The 14,596-nt window shown below is 35.1% G+C and overlaps 1 protein-coding gene across 1 annotated transcript in view; it reads right to left on the bottom strand.

Annotated features, from left to right (window-relative positions):
* Nucleotides 1-14,596, bottom strand: part of STK3 (serine/threonine kinase 3) — a 129,891-nt gene that overhangs the window by 104,660 nt on the left and 10,635 nt on the right. Inside the window, exons 3-6 of the mRNA XM_058175597.1 lie at nt 11,618-11,746; nt 8,350-8,464; nt 4,592-4,756; nt 2,338-2,505 (exon numbers count right to left, since the gene is read on the bottom strand). Of these exons, the coding sequence (XP_058031580.1) occupies nt 2,338-2,505; nt 4,592-4,756; nt 8,350-8,464; nt 11,618-11,746 (577 nt within the window). The remainder of the gene's footprint in view (nt 1-2,337; nt 2,506-4,591; nt 4,757-8,349; nt 8,465-11,617; nt 11,747-14,596) is intronic.

Below are 14,596 nucleotides of genomic sequence, written 5' to 3'. Positions count from 1 at the left end.
AAAAGGGATAGCTTACCATGTATACCTACTTTGAGCTATAGAAGGAAAAGTAGAATATAAATATAAATTAATTTTTAAAATCTATTACAAATTAAACATTTGCAGAAATATGAAGATGCTTTACAACCAGTTTACAGCACTCTGATTGTCACCTCCTTTTCAGCCATGAGAATGTGTTCATTTTATATAAAGAACTGATATATATTCCCAAAACTGTAACCCTACAGTTCTTTTAATAATGCCTTTCAATCCAAAATTCTTTCTTTACCTTTGCACAAATTTTAGCACAACTCCTTGAGTAGCTAGTGTGTGGTTAGAAAGAGGAAGCTATGCTTGTTTGCATGGAATCTGCTATTTCCGCCACTGCCAAAACACTTGTTTAAAAAGTCATGTAATATCTCTATTAGACTGTAAATGCAATTGACAAGGAAATGGCCTACTGACAAAGCATTACCTTTGTGGCAGCGCCAACCAGCCTACAGCAAAATAGCATACAGAATAACTTCAGCATGCATTCCCAAGTAACAAAACAGTGTTTTACATAAATACCACAGAATCTAAGCAAGATCCAGAAAAAGCAATGAAAGTTTGCCCAAGCTTTCATGCTTGCCTGTATCAATTGAATGTCTTAACTAAAACAAAATAGAAAAGCATCTACATATGTCCAGGAATCTTATGAAGTTGGATCATATAACACTGGGAAAACTATCACAACTGAAATCTGTGTATTTCTTCTTAACCACTGTAACAACTCACTAATAAAAATTAAGAAGAACTATGGGATATCAAATATACAAAAGAATATTAACTGCATACAAGCCCTTAAAGACCAGAACACAAATTATTAACAAGAACATGTGTTTTGTGTAAAACAGAATTGGGTTGTTTTTTTTAAAAAAATGGTTTTGTCCTTTAATACATTTAATTACAAGGATTAAAAAGCTTCACAATCTCTCAGTTTGAAAAACTGACTCTTTAGTGAAAAGTAGATATTTCATACTAGAAGAAATACTTTTAATATAATTATTTTCATTTAGTGCCTTTTATAAGCAACTATGTTAAAATTATAAACAATTATGTTAAAGTTATTCCAGATATTCTCAAGAAAATATTTTATTTATTTAATTCATAAGACACCCCTCTCACAAACAAGGCAACTCTGTGCAGCTTACAAACTGTAAAAAAATACAGAAGCAACTACAATTACAATTGTTATACTATATAAAATGTTGTTATTAAATGGAAGTGTTGTTTAACCATTACAGACAATATCCAACATTATTGTGCATGTCTCTGTTTCTAATATGTCTTATTATGGAATTATTGGTTCATATTGGTCCACTAGTTGAGTTTAGACGTTGCACTAAGCAATAAACTATGATTTACAAACCACAGCTGCTTGATTCATACAATAGTCTTTTCCTATTATTGCAATCAAGCATTTTGCTTACTAAGTAGGACACAAGAACCGAAACTAAATGTTAAAAATAATATATTTAACAGCCCAAGCATAGATTTAAAGCTGTTTTCCAATGCTAAACAGTAGGTGTTTAATTCTGAAGGGTTTTTCGCCCTATACCAGAAAGAAACCATGTTCCCTCAGGAAGTACCTTTAAAAATGTGATAAGACTTACACAAATGATTTTGGAGGAAATAATGGCCCGACAGAAAAATCAGAAGTCTTGCGTTTAGAATTTTAAAAATATATAAAGTTCTTCTCTTTCTCATGCTGTTATCCACTGTTTCAACATCCTTGAGTAAAACATAATGACATCTAAAGGATGTGTTCTGGCTTGAGAAAGTAGCTGCAGTTCAATATCTGAGACAACTGACAATTAGTCTCCTTTCTAATTATGAATCAAATAATATTGCCTATCAGCTCAAGAAAAAAAAACTTGCCACTATCACATAAAATGGCACCTCCATCCCTAACCTTTTAAAAAAACAATTATTTATCAGCTATATTTAAAAACTGCTGAATGTGTAAAAATATTGTCCCTTATGAATGTTAGCTGTTCTTGTTCCAGAGTGACAACTCCTAAATGCCAAAATAAGCTAACACATAAGCAAATGTCAAAAAGGAATCAAAACAATAAATGGCATTTTGAAAAATAGTTGCAGTCTTAAAATGTATTACACAATTTAAAGCAATTATTTTTCCTAAACTCTGTTTGAAAACGTTCTTTTATTTAAATATCAAGCGTAAGCATAGCATAAAATACTTTAACACCCTCTGTTACTGTAACAATTGCACAAAACGCAGCTTAGCCAAGTACTGCTTCTATGAAAACAGCTTACAAAGCTATTATACAAAAACTCACAATTTCTGTTTCTTACCCTCATTGGATGAATATCAGCATATGGTGGCTTTCCTTCAGCCATTTCTATTGAAGTAATACCAAGGGACCAGATGTCTGCCACACAGTTATAACCAATTTCTTGTATTACTTCTGGAGCCATCCAAAATGGAGTACCTATGACAGTATTGCGTTTTGCCATTGTATCCTGTAAAACAATTTTTTAATTTAATACAAAATATGCAGCATTTTTGAACTGATGATAGCTCAACATGCTCAAATATATGAAAAGACAATCGTATCAGCCACTCTGTAATTATGAAGCATCCCCAAACTACTGAACTTACTCTTATCAGCAACAACCATCAGTCAAAGGTTTTTCTTCACTACCCGTGTTTCCCTGAAAATAAGCCCCTGTCTTATATTTTTTGAACCCTGAAATAAGCACTTGGCCTTATTGCCATGCCATGTGCTCAAAAGCCCAATTGGGCTTATTATCAGGGGATATCTGATTTTGGGGGAAACAGGGTAGTTTATCACTCAAATGTTGAAATCAATTTATTCAATAGAGTCCTGCACTAAACTGTTTACGTTATGAGCGAGAGCAAGAGCACTTAGATTTACATACCATTCCATAATACTTTACACATTCTCTGAGCAGTTTGCAATGCCAACATATTGCCCCCAACAATCCGGATCCTTTTTTTACTGATCTCTGAAGGATGGAAGGCTGAGTCAACCTCGAGTTGGTCAGGATCAAACTTTTGGCTGTGGGTAGAATTAGCTTGCAGTACTACATTCTAACCACTGAGCCATCACGGCTCCTCTAACATTATTTTTCAAAGCATTATAAAATATATATAGTAAGTTGCATCTTTATTCAAAATCTATGCAGGAAATCACTGTTCGGACAAACTTTGAAAATGCCCCTAAACAATTAATGCAGCAACTGTACCTTTTATTTATTATTTATTTATTGAATTTTTATACAGCCCTTCTCCCGAAGGACTCGGGGCGGTTTACAGCCAAGAATAAAAACGACAACAAGATACACATAAAATAATGAATTAAAAAACTTATTAAACAAATGGCCGAATTAGAACAGTAAAATAATAGAACCCCATAAAATTATATAATTATAACAAATATTAAAATATTAAAACTATTAAAATCCTATGCCAGTCCTGCGCGAATGAACAAGTAGGTCTTCAGCTCGCGGCGGAAGGTCCGAAGGTCCGGCAGTTGACGAAGTCCAGGGGGAAGTTCGTTCCAAAGGGTGGGCGCCCCCACAGAGAAGGCCCTCCCCCTGGGGGCCGCCAGCTGACATTGCTTGGCGGACAGCACCCTAAGAAGTCCCTCTCTGTGCGAGCGTACAGGTCGGTGGGAGGCATTCGGTAACAGCAGGCAGTCCTGTAAGTACCCTGGCCCTAACCCATGGAGTGCTTTAAAGGTAGTCACCAAAACCTTGAAGTGCACCCGAAATACCACAGGTAACCAGTGCAGTCTGCACAGGAGTGGTGTTACATGGGAGCCACGTGCGGCTCCCTCTATCACCTGCGCAGCTGCATTCTGAACCAACTGGAGCCTCTGGGTGCTCTTCAAGGGGAGCCCCATGTAGAGAGCATTGCAGTAATCCAAGCGAGAGGTAACCAGAGCATGAGTGACTGTGCATAAGGCATCCCGGTCAAGGAAGGGGCACAACTGGCGAACCAGGCGAACCTGGTGAAAAGCTCTCCTGGAGATGGTCGTCAAATGATCTTCGAAAGACAACCGCCCATCCAGGAGAACACCCAAGTTGCGCACCCTTTCCACTGGGGCCAGTGATTCGCCCCCAACAGTCAGCCACAGCTACAGCTGACTGTACCGGGGTGCCAGCATCCACAGCCACTCCGTCTTGGAGGGATTGAGCTTGAGCCTGTTTCTCCCCATCCAGACCCGTACGGCTTCCAGACACCTAACCAAGAATCTTCAAATCCTTCTATACTATAGAAAAAGACTTAAGAGACAATAAACCTTAACCTTCTTTAGAATTATCCTGTTTAACGCTGCAATTAAAGAGCTCGCTAGACAAAGCTGCCTCTCCCAGTATACACCACATATGAACTGTAAATAATCCCATAAAACTGATGTCAAACTGATTTTAATTGGAAAAACAGTCCTACACGACCTCGCTATTTAAAGACATGTTATCTTTCAAAAGCATCTGATATCTTATTACTGAAAAATAGCAAATACAATATTTATTCGTTGAGTGTACTAACATATAAAATATACTTTTTTTTTTTTACACTTACAGTTAACTGTCCAGCCACTCCAAAATCAGCTAACTTGGCATGCCCTTCAGTATTCAAGAGAATGTTCCCAGCCTTTATATCTCTATGTATTTTTCTCATGAAGTGCAAATATTCAAGTCCTTTAAGGGTAGATTTAAGAATGGTTGCAATTTCATCTTCTGTAAGCTGTAAAAAAAAGTACCAACATTTCTCTTTGGTATACTCACATTCCAAGTGATTGCACATTTATACAAACACAGTGAATCAAACTACAACACAAAATTACTCATGTGGCATGCAAATACTGTACAAAATATTTTTAAATTGTAGTAAGCAAGGCTTTATCAAGGACCCATTCATGCCATCTGGCTTTTTTGAGTCTACTTAAAATTGTGAATCATCAACAAATTCAGGAAGGATTCAGTGCAGATTAAAACCCAAACAAATCCCTAAGAAGAAATGCCTAAGAGATTGTAAGAATTTATGTCTGGATTTTGAATTGCACTCAATTTTCTGTATATTCTAATGAAATTTAATAAGTTTAGGGTGGTTCAGATACTATAACTTTGGAATATAGAGCTACACCAGTGTTGGCAAACCTTTTCGGGCTGAGAACCGAAACGGGGGCATACGCACACACCAGAAACCAGAAGAGCAGTCATCCAATACGCATGCGTGCCACCTGGTCTTCTGGTTTCTGGAGTGCATGCATGCGCAAAGACTAGCTGACCAGTGCGCGCACACATGCCAGAAACGAGAAGATCATCTTCCTGGCTCATGCATGTGCTCTTCCAGTTTCTGGCACTCCTGCATGCGTGAAGACTAATTGGCTGGCATGCCAGAACCCCGTAGAGCAATGAGCGATGGCTCGTGTGCCACTTCCCGCACGCGTGCCATAGGGTCACCATCACGGAGCTACACCAGACAGGAAACATAAATTTCAATATGATAGATTTTATTGCAAGACCCTTTACAATTAGAGCCCCATTTCACAGATACACAGCTATCCAATTATTTTTCTTAAGATTAAGGTCGCTCAAAATTTTCTGAAATAATTTCATACCACATGTTTATTCTTTCTAAATGTTTATTCGATTTCTGCTTTAAATTTCATTTGGGCTATCATTTCATTTACTATCCCTCTATATTTGTAAGTCTGTGGTATATATGTGGTTTTTTTATTTTTGTGGTGAACTCAATTAAAATTATATCAAATGAAATGAAATAATATTGCATAAATATAATTTGCCAATACCATCAAAATCCTTGGATGTCATTACAATAGAGATAGATCATTTTCCACAGAAATTGTTTCTAAACCAGCCATCTCTGATTTCAAGATTCATGTTTTAAGTGGTTTAAGTGTTTCATGTTTTGTTCCTTCAAGATACATACCAAATTTGAAGAACAATTTGCTCTGGCAATAAATAAAGTACTTCAAAAGTAAATTCAGGAAGGTAAAAATAATAGTAAGATAACAAAAATAATACTGAGGTGACTTCAATAGAGCAATGTATATAGAGATACCAGTCAGCATAAAGAATAGAGTATTTTTTAAAAGCAGAGATATTTTTAACAAAGTGTTTCTTAAGGGACAATCGAAGAGTTTTTAATGTTAATGTTAATGAATATGAAATAGATATATTCAAGGATTATAGTCTTGTTTCTGTTTTCTAAGCATCTATGATGCACAAAAATTGTCTCAGAACCATGCAAGTGAAAGTAAATGTAAATAAAAATAAAACAAACAGTACAAACTAAGACTACAAACCGTGTTTCCCCAAAAATAAGACCCTGTCTTATATTTTTTTGAACCCTGAAATAAGTGCTTGGTCTTATTGCCATGCGCTCAAAAGCCCAATTGGATTTATTATCAGGGGATGTCTTATTTTGTGGGAAACAGTATAACTTTATTAGCAAAGGAGGGAGCCATCAGTAAGGATTGCCATAGCGTAGAAGTGAGAATTCACTTCTACAGCTTCAATTAAAAAGACCAATTAAAAAGACTTTTCTCTTTATCCAAAAAAGACAAATAGAGTTAAAGGAAGAAACAATGCAATTGGAACGGCAACATAAAATTACTACAGCTAAGTAAGTTTTACATTATGAGCCAATGTTTTGAATAAAGAAAGGAATTTTCCCTTTTAAAAAATGAAGATGGGAAATAAATTCTGAATACAATTGCCAAAGGCTGCAAAGCTACTGCTTTTATACTGATATTACTCAACCTAAAGAACAGGTATAAATAATTATTTAAAGAAACTTCAGTCCAAATTATTATGAAACACAGAAATCAATTGACAAGGATTACCAATGGAACTTGAAATCAAAATGTTTAAAAGGTGGCAACCGTAGCTATTGGTCTAAATAATTTGACCATTATTTTCATTAAAAATAAATAAATACTTCCATATTTCTATCTCTTTTATTATTGTATCCCATAAAAGGGTTTAATTTGGGACTCTAGGCTCAAATCTAGAACAGAAATCATCTCAAAACATAGGATCATATGCACATTTAAAAGTATAAACCTTCATTAGAGAACTTAAGATAGTAAAATATTTATATCACTATCAGCCAACAAATGGAATTTAATTATTGATAGGTATATTGATATACATCAAAAAGATTTATCTAAATAAACTTTATTTAGATGAACATAACATCTTCAATATATTGGAATGTTTACTATTGTTTAAGATATTGGAAAAATGTAAAGTAGGAGTTAAGTTTATAGCTTAAATACACAATATTTTTATTTAAAATCAATTATTTAGATTCACAACCAGTAATTCATCAAGTGGAGCAAAACAGATCTGACCACCCTCTCCTCTACTGTATATAATGCCACTGAAGGATTTTTTTTATAGTTAAGAAAAACTCAGCTACTAATAATAGCAATATAATATAGACAATATTGTTTTGTTATTATGTAAATCAAATAAAGATTTTCCTTAGGTCATAGAAGAGCATTAAATATCCAGAGTTTATTTAATATATATATATTAAATAAATATATATTTATTAAATTTAATAAATATACATTGCACCAGAGATATTTCATCAAATTGCAGAATGAATTAAAGAATAAATATTATTTAAAGATTAAACATATGCAACATTTAGGGATTTTCATTCTATAGCCTATTTCCAAATTATATAATGTGTTATATTAAAGTAAAAGACTTAAGGCATGTCACCCATTAAATTTATCCATTTGAAGGAAAACTATATCCCTAAACTTGATTATAGTCTCTAACCTATTATACCTTTTTCAGACACTATTCATCTCCTTAATTAGGAAAACTTTTATCATGGAAATATATTTAAAATGTGTATTCAAAAAGAAAGGCTAGTTATAAATAGAAAAGTACTAAACCTAAAACCTCAGATGGATGGAGATTTCAAAATAGTTTTATTTTATAATTTTCAAAATGAAATATATTGCCTCCATCTTATTAAGAGATAAATTGAAAGAATGGTAGAAACTAAATTATCCAATTTGTACATTCAAAATCTGAGTCTAATCTTATTTGTGAGCCAATGAATTTAAAATAGCATGAGAAAATCTAAATCCCTTTTTGAAATAGTCTTATCAAAATCTGACAAAGTACTAGCAAAAATTAACATCATCCCCTTCTCTACTAATGTTTTTTACAGGACATCAACATTTCTTGAAGAATTTAAAGAAACTATATGATAGTACTTCAAGGGGCCTATACAAACATGTTCCTAGAGCAAAAAAATTCAGATATAATATTTTATAAAATAAAACTTACCGTTTTATTTCGTAATCTAATTATGTCAGAGACAGAACCAGCTCCACAGTACTCCATAACAATCCAGAGGTCTGTGTTCTTAAAATAGCTGCCATAGTACTTGACAACATAAGGACTAAACATAAAAATATGGCTGTCAACATATTGAAGTTAATCTTTAAAAATACTAGGAAGCAGTTCAATGTTTTTCCCTGAGCAGCTGCCCCGTTTTTAAATGTTATAAAATGTATTAATCTTTAAAGAATAAAACAAACTAAGAACTAAGCACCTAAGAATGATAAAGCCCTTAACACATATCACTCACCAATTTGTATATAGAACACGTCTTTTTAAATATTTGTATAAGACACGAGTAAGGGAAATATTCTCAACTGAAAAGTATCCATACACACCTCCAAGTATGTGCAATTTGAAAACTAGGTGGGTTTTTTTCTGGAAGATAAAACATATCTACCACCATCCAAAAATCTGCGTATTTATTTAGCAAAGAGACAGCCAATTTCCTCATTAGGAACAATCAGATGACTCACATGATTCTACAAGCTTTTGAGTTTTTCCAAAAAATCTTTATTAGGAAAGTCAGAAAGTAATCCAGAATTTTGCATGAAGTCTGCAATCCAGGCAATATACTGAGTCTACAGACTGAATGCTTCTGCACAGCTGCTGATCAACTGCCTCACCATCACACTGATACCGGTAACAAGGAAACCTTATGCACAACACCCTTTGCCGTTCCCAATTTTCAATCAGCAAAGGAGTTTCAGAAGCATGTTTGTCCACAATTCACAATTAACTGACTGTTCAAAATGTTCCCTAAGATATTTATTTGACGACCAAGTTATCTTGAGTGAGAACACCTGCTTTGTATGCAGAAGGCCCTAAAACCATTATTTCAATCTCCAAGTAGAGTTGGTGGAGGGGGACAAACCATGCCTGAAGCTATGCAGAATTCCAGCCGGTCAGTGTTAACAGTTTCTGTCTAGGTAGACTGTAATCCAACTCAAAAAAAGTGAGTCCATCCCTCCAGTATTTAAAGCAATCAGACAACAAATACTGGCTAATGGCAAAATTTAAAACTTCCAATCTCCTAAACCTAGGAGCTTTCAAGTTAGAGGGAACCTTTTTTTTTTTACTACCAAGTTATGTACACCTATCTCATACTAATACCATCATGACTTCTCAACACTGTTAAATGAACATCTACACTCATCTGATCGAACTCTAAATAAAATACCTAACTTTAAATGAAAGTACCATAACATTCTTATCAGAGATATATAATAGACTTTAAACCTTCTACCTTACAACTGTGTTATTCCTAAGATACCATTCTTTGGGACCATCACCCTAACAAATTCTGACAACCTTACCCTCAAAATTAACAACCTGCAATAAAAAGAGTGATTAAAGAATTGCCGAAGTATATGATACTTGAAAATTTAGAGTCAAATAGTTTTCTTCCAATTTTGTAAGTCACGTTATGTTAGTCTTACTTTTACTACTGTGTGTTTTTGAGCATTTGTAATTTGTCCATAAAGATCTTTACTGATATAAAACAAACCTCAAAAGAGAAAGAGTTTTTTCTCCCTGCAAATATTTTACAAGGGAGCGATTCACCAATATTTTACTAAGGGCACACCCTTATCTTTGTTCATCACCTATAAATCACTGCCAACTTTGGCATGTAAAGAAACCCCACTTAATCCTTTGTACTATATTGTCTACCTTTGCAATCTATCTGAAGAGCCATTTATAAAGCTCCAATGTTACTCTTACACAAATAACTCTGCTATGGTGTAAGAAACTTCTGCATGTTAATATCTTGACATTTTTCTCTTTTCTTTCTTGATTTATTATTCTCAGAGTTTGTCTCAGTTAATAAATAAAAATATAAGCATTTATTTACCAAACAATATTTACCAAAAAATACTGTAAAATTCTCAAGGTTTTCAATCTGATATAAACACATTGAACATAAATAATATTAAATTGAGACCCATTGTATATGGAGCATACTAAATGGTACAGTTGTGCCCATTTAAAAATGGTTTTATAAAAACTGTGAGCACAATATCTTTTACCCATTAAATCAGGCAATTATTTTTCAAGCTATATATGACCCATAAAAAGCTGCAGATGCTTTAAGAAATCATTAAAATTAATCTGACTCTTAAAACAGCCACTTTGTTTTCAGGTTCAGATGGTGATTTGAAAAACAATTTAAATAGAAGAGACAAATACTGTGCTCACATGAAGCCCTAAAAATTCTTCCAAATTATTCCCAAGCACACGTATACCTATCTTCCGAGTAAGTTAGTTCATAGGCATTCCTATCTCACCTTACATAATAGTATATTTCATTAGACAACAGCTTTTTCTTTATGCACACACATTTCTTCTACTAGTTATTTCATTTCAAAATTTATCTTTCTCCCGATTTTAAGGAGTCAATGCAATTAAGACACTGGGCTTGTCGGCTGGAAAGCCAATAGTCCAGGTTTGACAGCCAAGTGCCCCAGCTCCTGCCAACCTAGCAGTTCGAAAATATACAAATGTACCACTTTAATAGGAAGGTAAATATATGGGTACCACTGTGGTAGGAAAGTAACAGCACTCTGTGATTTGATCCTGGCCACATGACCACGGAAATGTATTTGGAGAGCGCTGGCTCAATGGCCTTAAAACAGAGATTAACACCACCCCTTATAATCAGCTACAACTAGCAGAGTAAAATCCACAGGGATCTTTACTTTTTTTTAAACCTGATTTTAAGAATGATCGGTAAAAAGTTGCACTTTTTAAGATGGATATAAATAGAACCAATTATCTAGGAAGCTAATGGTCTCCCTTAACTGGCTGTCTTCAAGCAGCTATCTGGCACAAATATTTTAATTCTGTATTCTTGCACTAAACAGAGAATTGGTCTCAAAGACCTAAATTGCCTCTTTGAATTCTATAATTCTTTATCATAAGGACAGCATTTGCCAGAACATTTAAAATTAACATTTAAAACTTTTCATAGAAAATTTCTAAGAAATATTGCAACAGTTGTGTTTTCACACTGTTACTTCATCAGTTCATTTTATCCATTCATCTATAACCAGCAAGCAGGAAAATGAAAAAGCAAATAAAGCATCTAAATTTTTATCTTATCTTATTTAAAAAAATCAAGTGGCCTTCAGGCTCTGCTTGCATTTTTAACACATTATTATCTAATAATTTTTTTTAAAAAAAAATGGAAGCATTTACATTATAAATTGATCCATACCTGTCACATTGTTGCATTATGGAAATTTCTTTAATTATTTCCTGTAGATCTGATTCAACAGGGACTTGCTTAATTGCTACGACTTGTCCTGATTCCTTATGAATAGCTTTAAAAACACTGCCATAAGACCTGAAAGGGAAATATTAATTTATACTGTTATTAATAAAATCACCATGCCCACTCAAGCCATTGATTCCAATAGTTTCTGCAATAAAAATGTTTATTGCTTTTACATATTAACTCCAGAGTTATGTAGTACAAGAGGAAGAATAAATGAGTTTGCATCACAGTTCAATGTGGCTTTTCATTACTTATCCATTGTATGTTGTTACATAATTGTACATATACTTTATTTCTTAATTACTTTCATTTTGCATTAGCTGCCTGTTTATTTTTACTGTCAGTTCCTGTTCAGCAAAACAATGGAAAACAAAGGTTACTTTCCTCTAAATAACCAGTGAGCAGTCTAAAGGCAGGAAGAAACCAGCAATCTATAAAGCTTAGATATTACCTTTTCAGAATTGCTAAGAGGATGAGCTTGGGTTTCCCAATACATTCCCAGCAACCATATTAAAATTACTGCTTTCTGAAAAAAATGATAGTACTCCTTCTTAAGCATGGACACTGACTGTCGTGTCCCACTCCTCCGCTGACGGCCGGGTCAGGGAAATCCGAATCAGGCTTGCCTCTGCAGCTCTGCCCAAAGTCCTAGCAAAGTCCTCAGAGCAGGCAGGAGACCAGTAAGTGACTTCAGCAAGATAAGTTCGACTTTTGCCTGACTCAGAGACTGCCAGAAAGTAGATCCTTTATATAGGCCATGGGGTGTGGCTCCATGACTCAGCACTCATTAAGGCCTGCCCCTCCCTTCCTTCTGTTGCCTCCGCCTATCCAATCTTCTGATGCGAGGGTCACTCCAATCAGCTGTTGGAAGTAAACTTTCCTCAGGCTCACATGCTGTGGAGGAGGGGGAGGGGTCTAGCTGCTCCGTTTGCCTGGGCATGGAGTCAGGGCTGGGGCAGGGAGGTGCTCCTTCTTCTGCAGTTTGTCTGGGCATGGAGCCAGGACTGGGGCCGGGAGGCATACATTCCTCGTGTTCGGGAGCAGATAAGAAGGCCCCGGCTGCTCTGAGGGCGGGCAAGACACAACACTGACATTTTAGGCAGAAATGCAGTGGACATTTGGAGAACAAACCCACTGTTAGCATGCATGTACACAATTCATCCTGCAAAAGGTCTATCTTTTTAGTCTTTGACTGATGACAATTGAACCCAGAATTTCTGTCGCTAAGCAAGGCAATTATTAAGTGAGCTTTGCCCCATTTTACAACTCTTCTTGTTGTTGTTAAGCGAATCTCTGCAGTAGTTAAATGAATGATTTAGTTGTCTTTCTGCTCTTGCATCTTTCCTCCCCCCCTCCCAATTGACTTTACTTGTCAGAAGCCAGCTGAGAAGGTTACAAATGGTGATCATACAGCCCTGGGACAAGGCAACCGTCATAAATACATGCCAATTGCTAAGCAACCAAATTTTGATCACATGACCATACGGGTGCTGTAGTATTCATAAGTATGAAAAACAATCATAAGTCACTTTTTTCAACACCGTTGTAACTTAAAACAATCACTAAACAAATGGTTGTAAGTTGAGGACTACCTGGCTATGGTTGCAAAAAATTGACACTGACTTGATGGCATATAAGCAATCAAACAACTAATATGCAAATCAAGAGAATGAGAAGAGTGCGCACATTTTTTCTTATTAGCCTATTAGCTTTCTTTTAGCTTTCTTTTAGGCTTTTTGTACACACTTTGCACCAATATATGCATTTTTTTGTAAATATCTGTCCATCACCCTATTCCTTTAGGGCAGAGGTGTCAAGCTCAAGGTCAAACACAATCCTGATGCTGTCCTCAATAAAATTGAGTTTGACACCCCTGCTTTAGGGTAATACGTTAAACATAGAAAAGGAATAAATAATTTTTAACTTAAAAAAATGAAGACATAAAAAGAAGAAGATATACAGCTAAATCTAGTTTGAATCAACACAATTTCCTATACCTGTCTTATGTCTTTCTACCCTTGCAAATCATCTCTCCTCTCATTATGTGCATATATGTCAGGCTACCTCCGATTATAACTAGGAAAGAATTCACCTTGACTTCATTTGGAATAAAGAAAAGTACTTTTACTCGTTATAGTCTTGATGGCAGCTTAGTAAAGTTGAATCTGAGACAAAATATGGCTAACATATCATATCCCCCCAATTGTCCCTCCTCCTTCAGGAGGTCAGGCTGGTCTGGTCCAATGCCAGCTCCTTCTCGGCCCCTCGTGGTAATCTTCTTCCACAGGTCTCTAGTTGTCAGTCATCTTAGGAATGCAGTTTCTGTTGGAAAAGCCGGCGCTGTTACCACTCAGCCGTTAATCACCCCTCCCACACTGTTATGTCAGCCGACACTCTTAAGAGGCTCCTTTTCCCTTACCCTGTACGGTGGTATGATACATCTCAGTTCCTTAATTGTTTTATAATACAGAAATAAACATTTCACATTCTATCTACTGATATAAATCATTCAAAAGTATACGAAGATTGGAGTGGAGGCTGACAATATATTATTTCATTCCTTTTATTTGTTAAACTTCTCACCTCCTCTCTTTTGGAGAACCTCATCAATTTCTTCTAACCATGATGTTTGGCCTTTCCCTTTCTCTTCCCTATATATTTGGTCTGTAATGTGATTCTCACTATATGAACAAACCTCAAAATATTTTTTTATATTTATCACTCACTTGTCCAATGTACATTATTTGCATATGTTAAATCATCCTGAATGTGGTAAAGTTAATGTAGATGCAATTGCTCATCCGGACTACAACAGAAATTATTCATTATTTCAAGGGGATATCCACATGGCATTTGGTTTACTGAAGGTGACATCCATTAAACAAGGATAAATTAAATCATTATTTCAATATATCATGT

Source organism: Ahaetulla prasina, chromosome 3 (genome assembly GCF_028640845.1).
Source record: "Ahaetulla prasina isolate Xishuangbanna chromosome 3, ASM2864084v1, whole genome shotgun sequence".
NCBI classification, from domain to species: Eukaryota; Metazoa; Chordata; class Lepidosauria; order Squamata; family Colubridae; genus Ahaetulla; species Ahaetulla prasina.
Note: the sequence above shows the minus strand (reverse complement) of the source record. Positions and strands in the feature narration are given on the sequence as shown.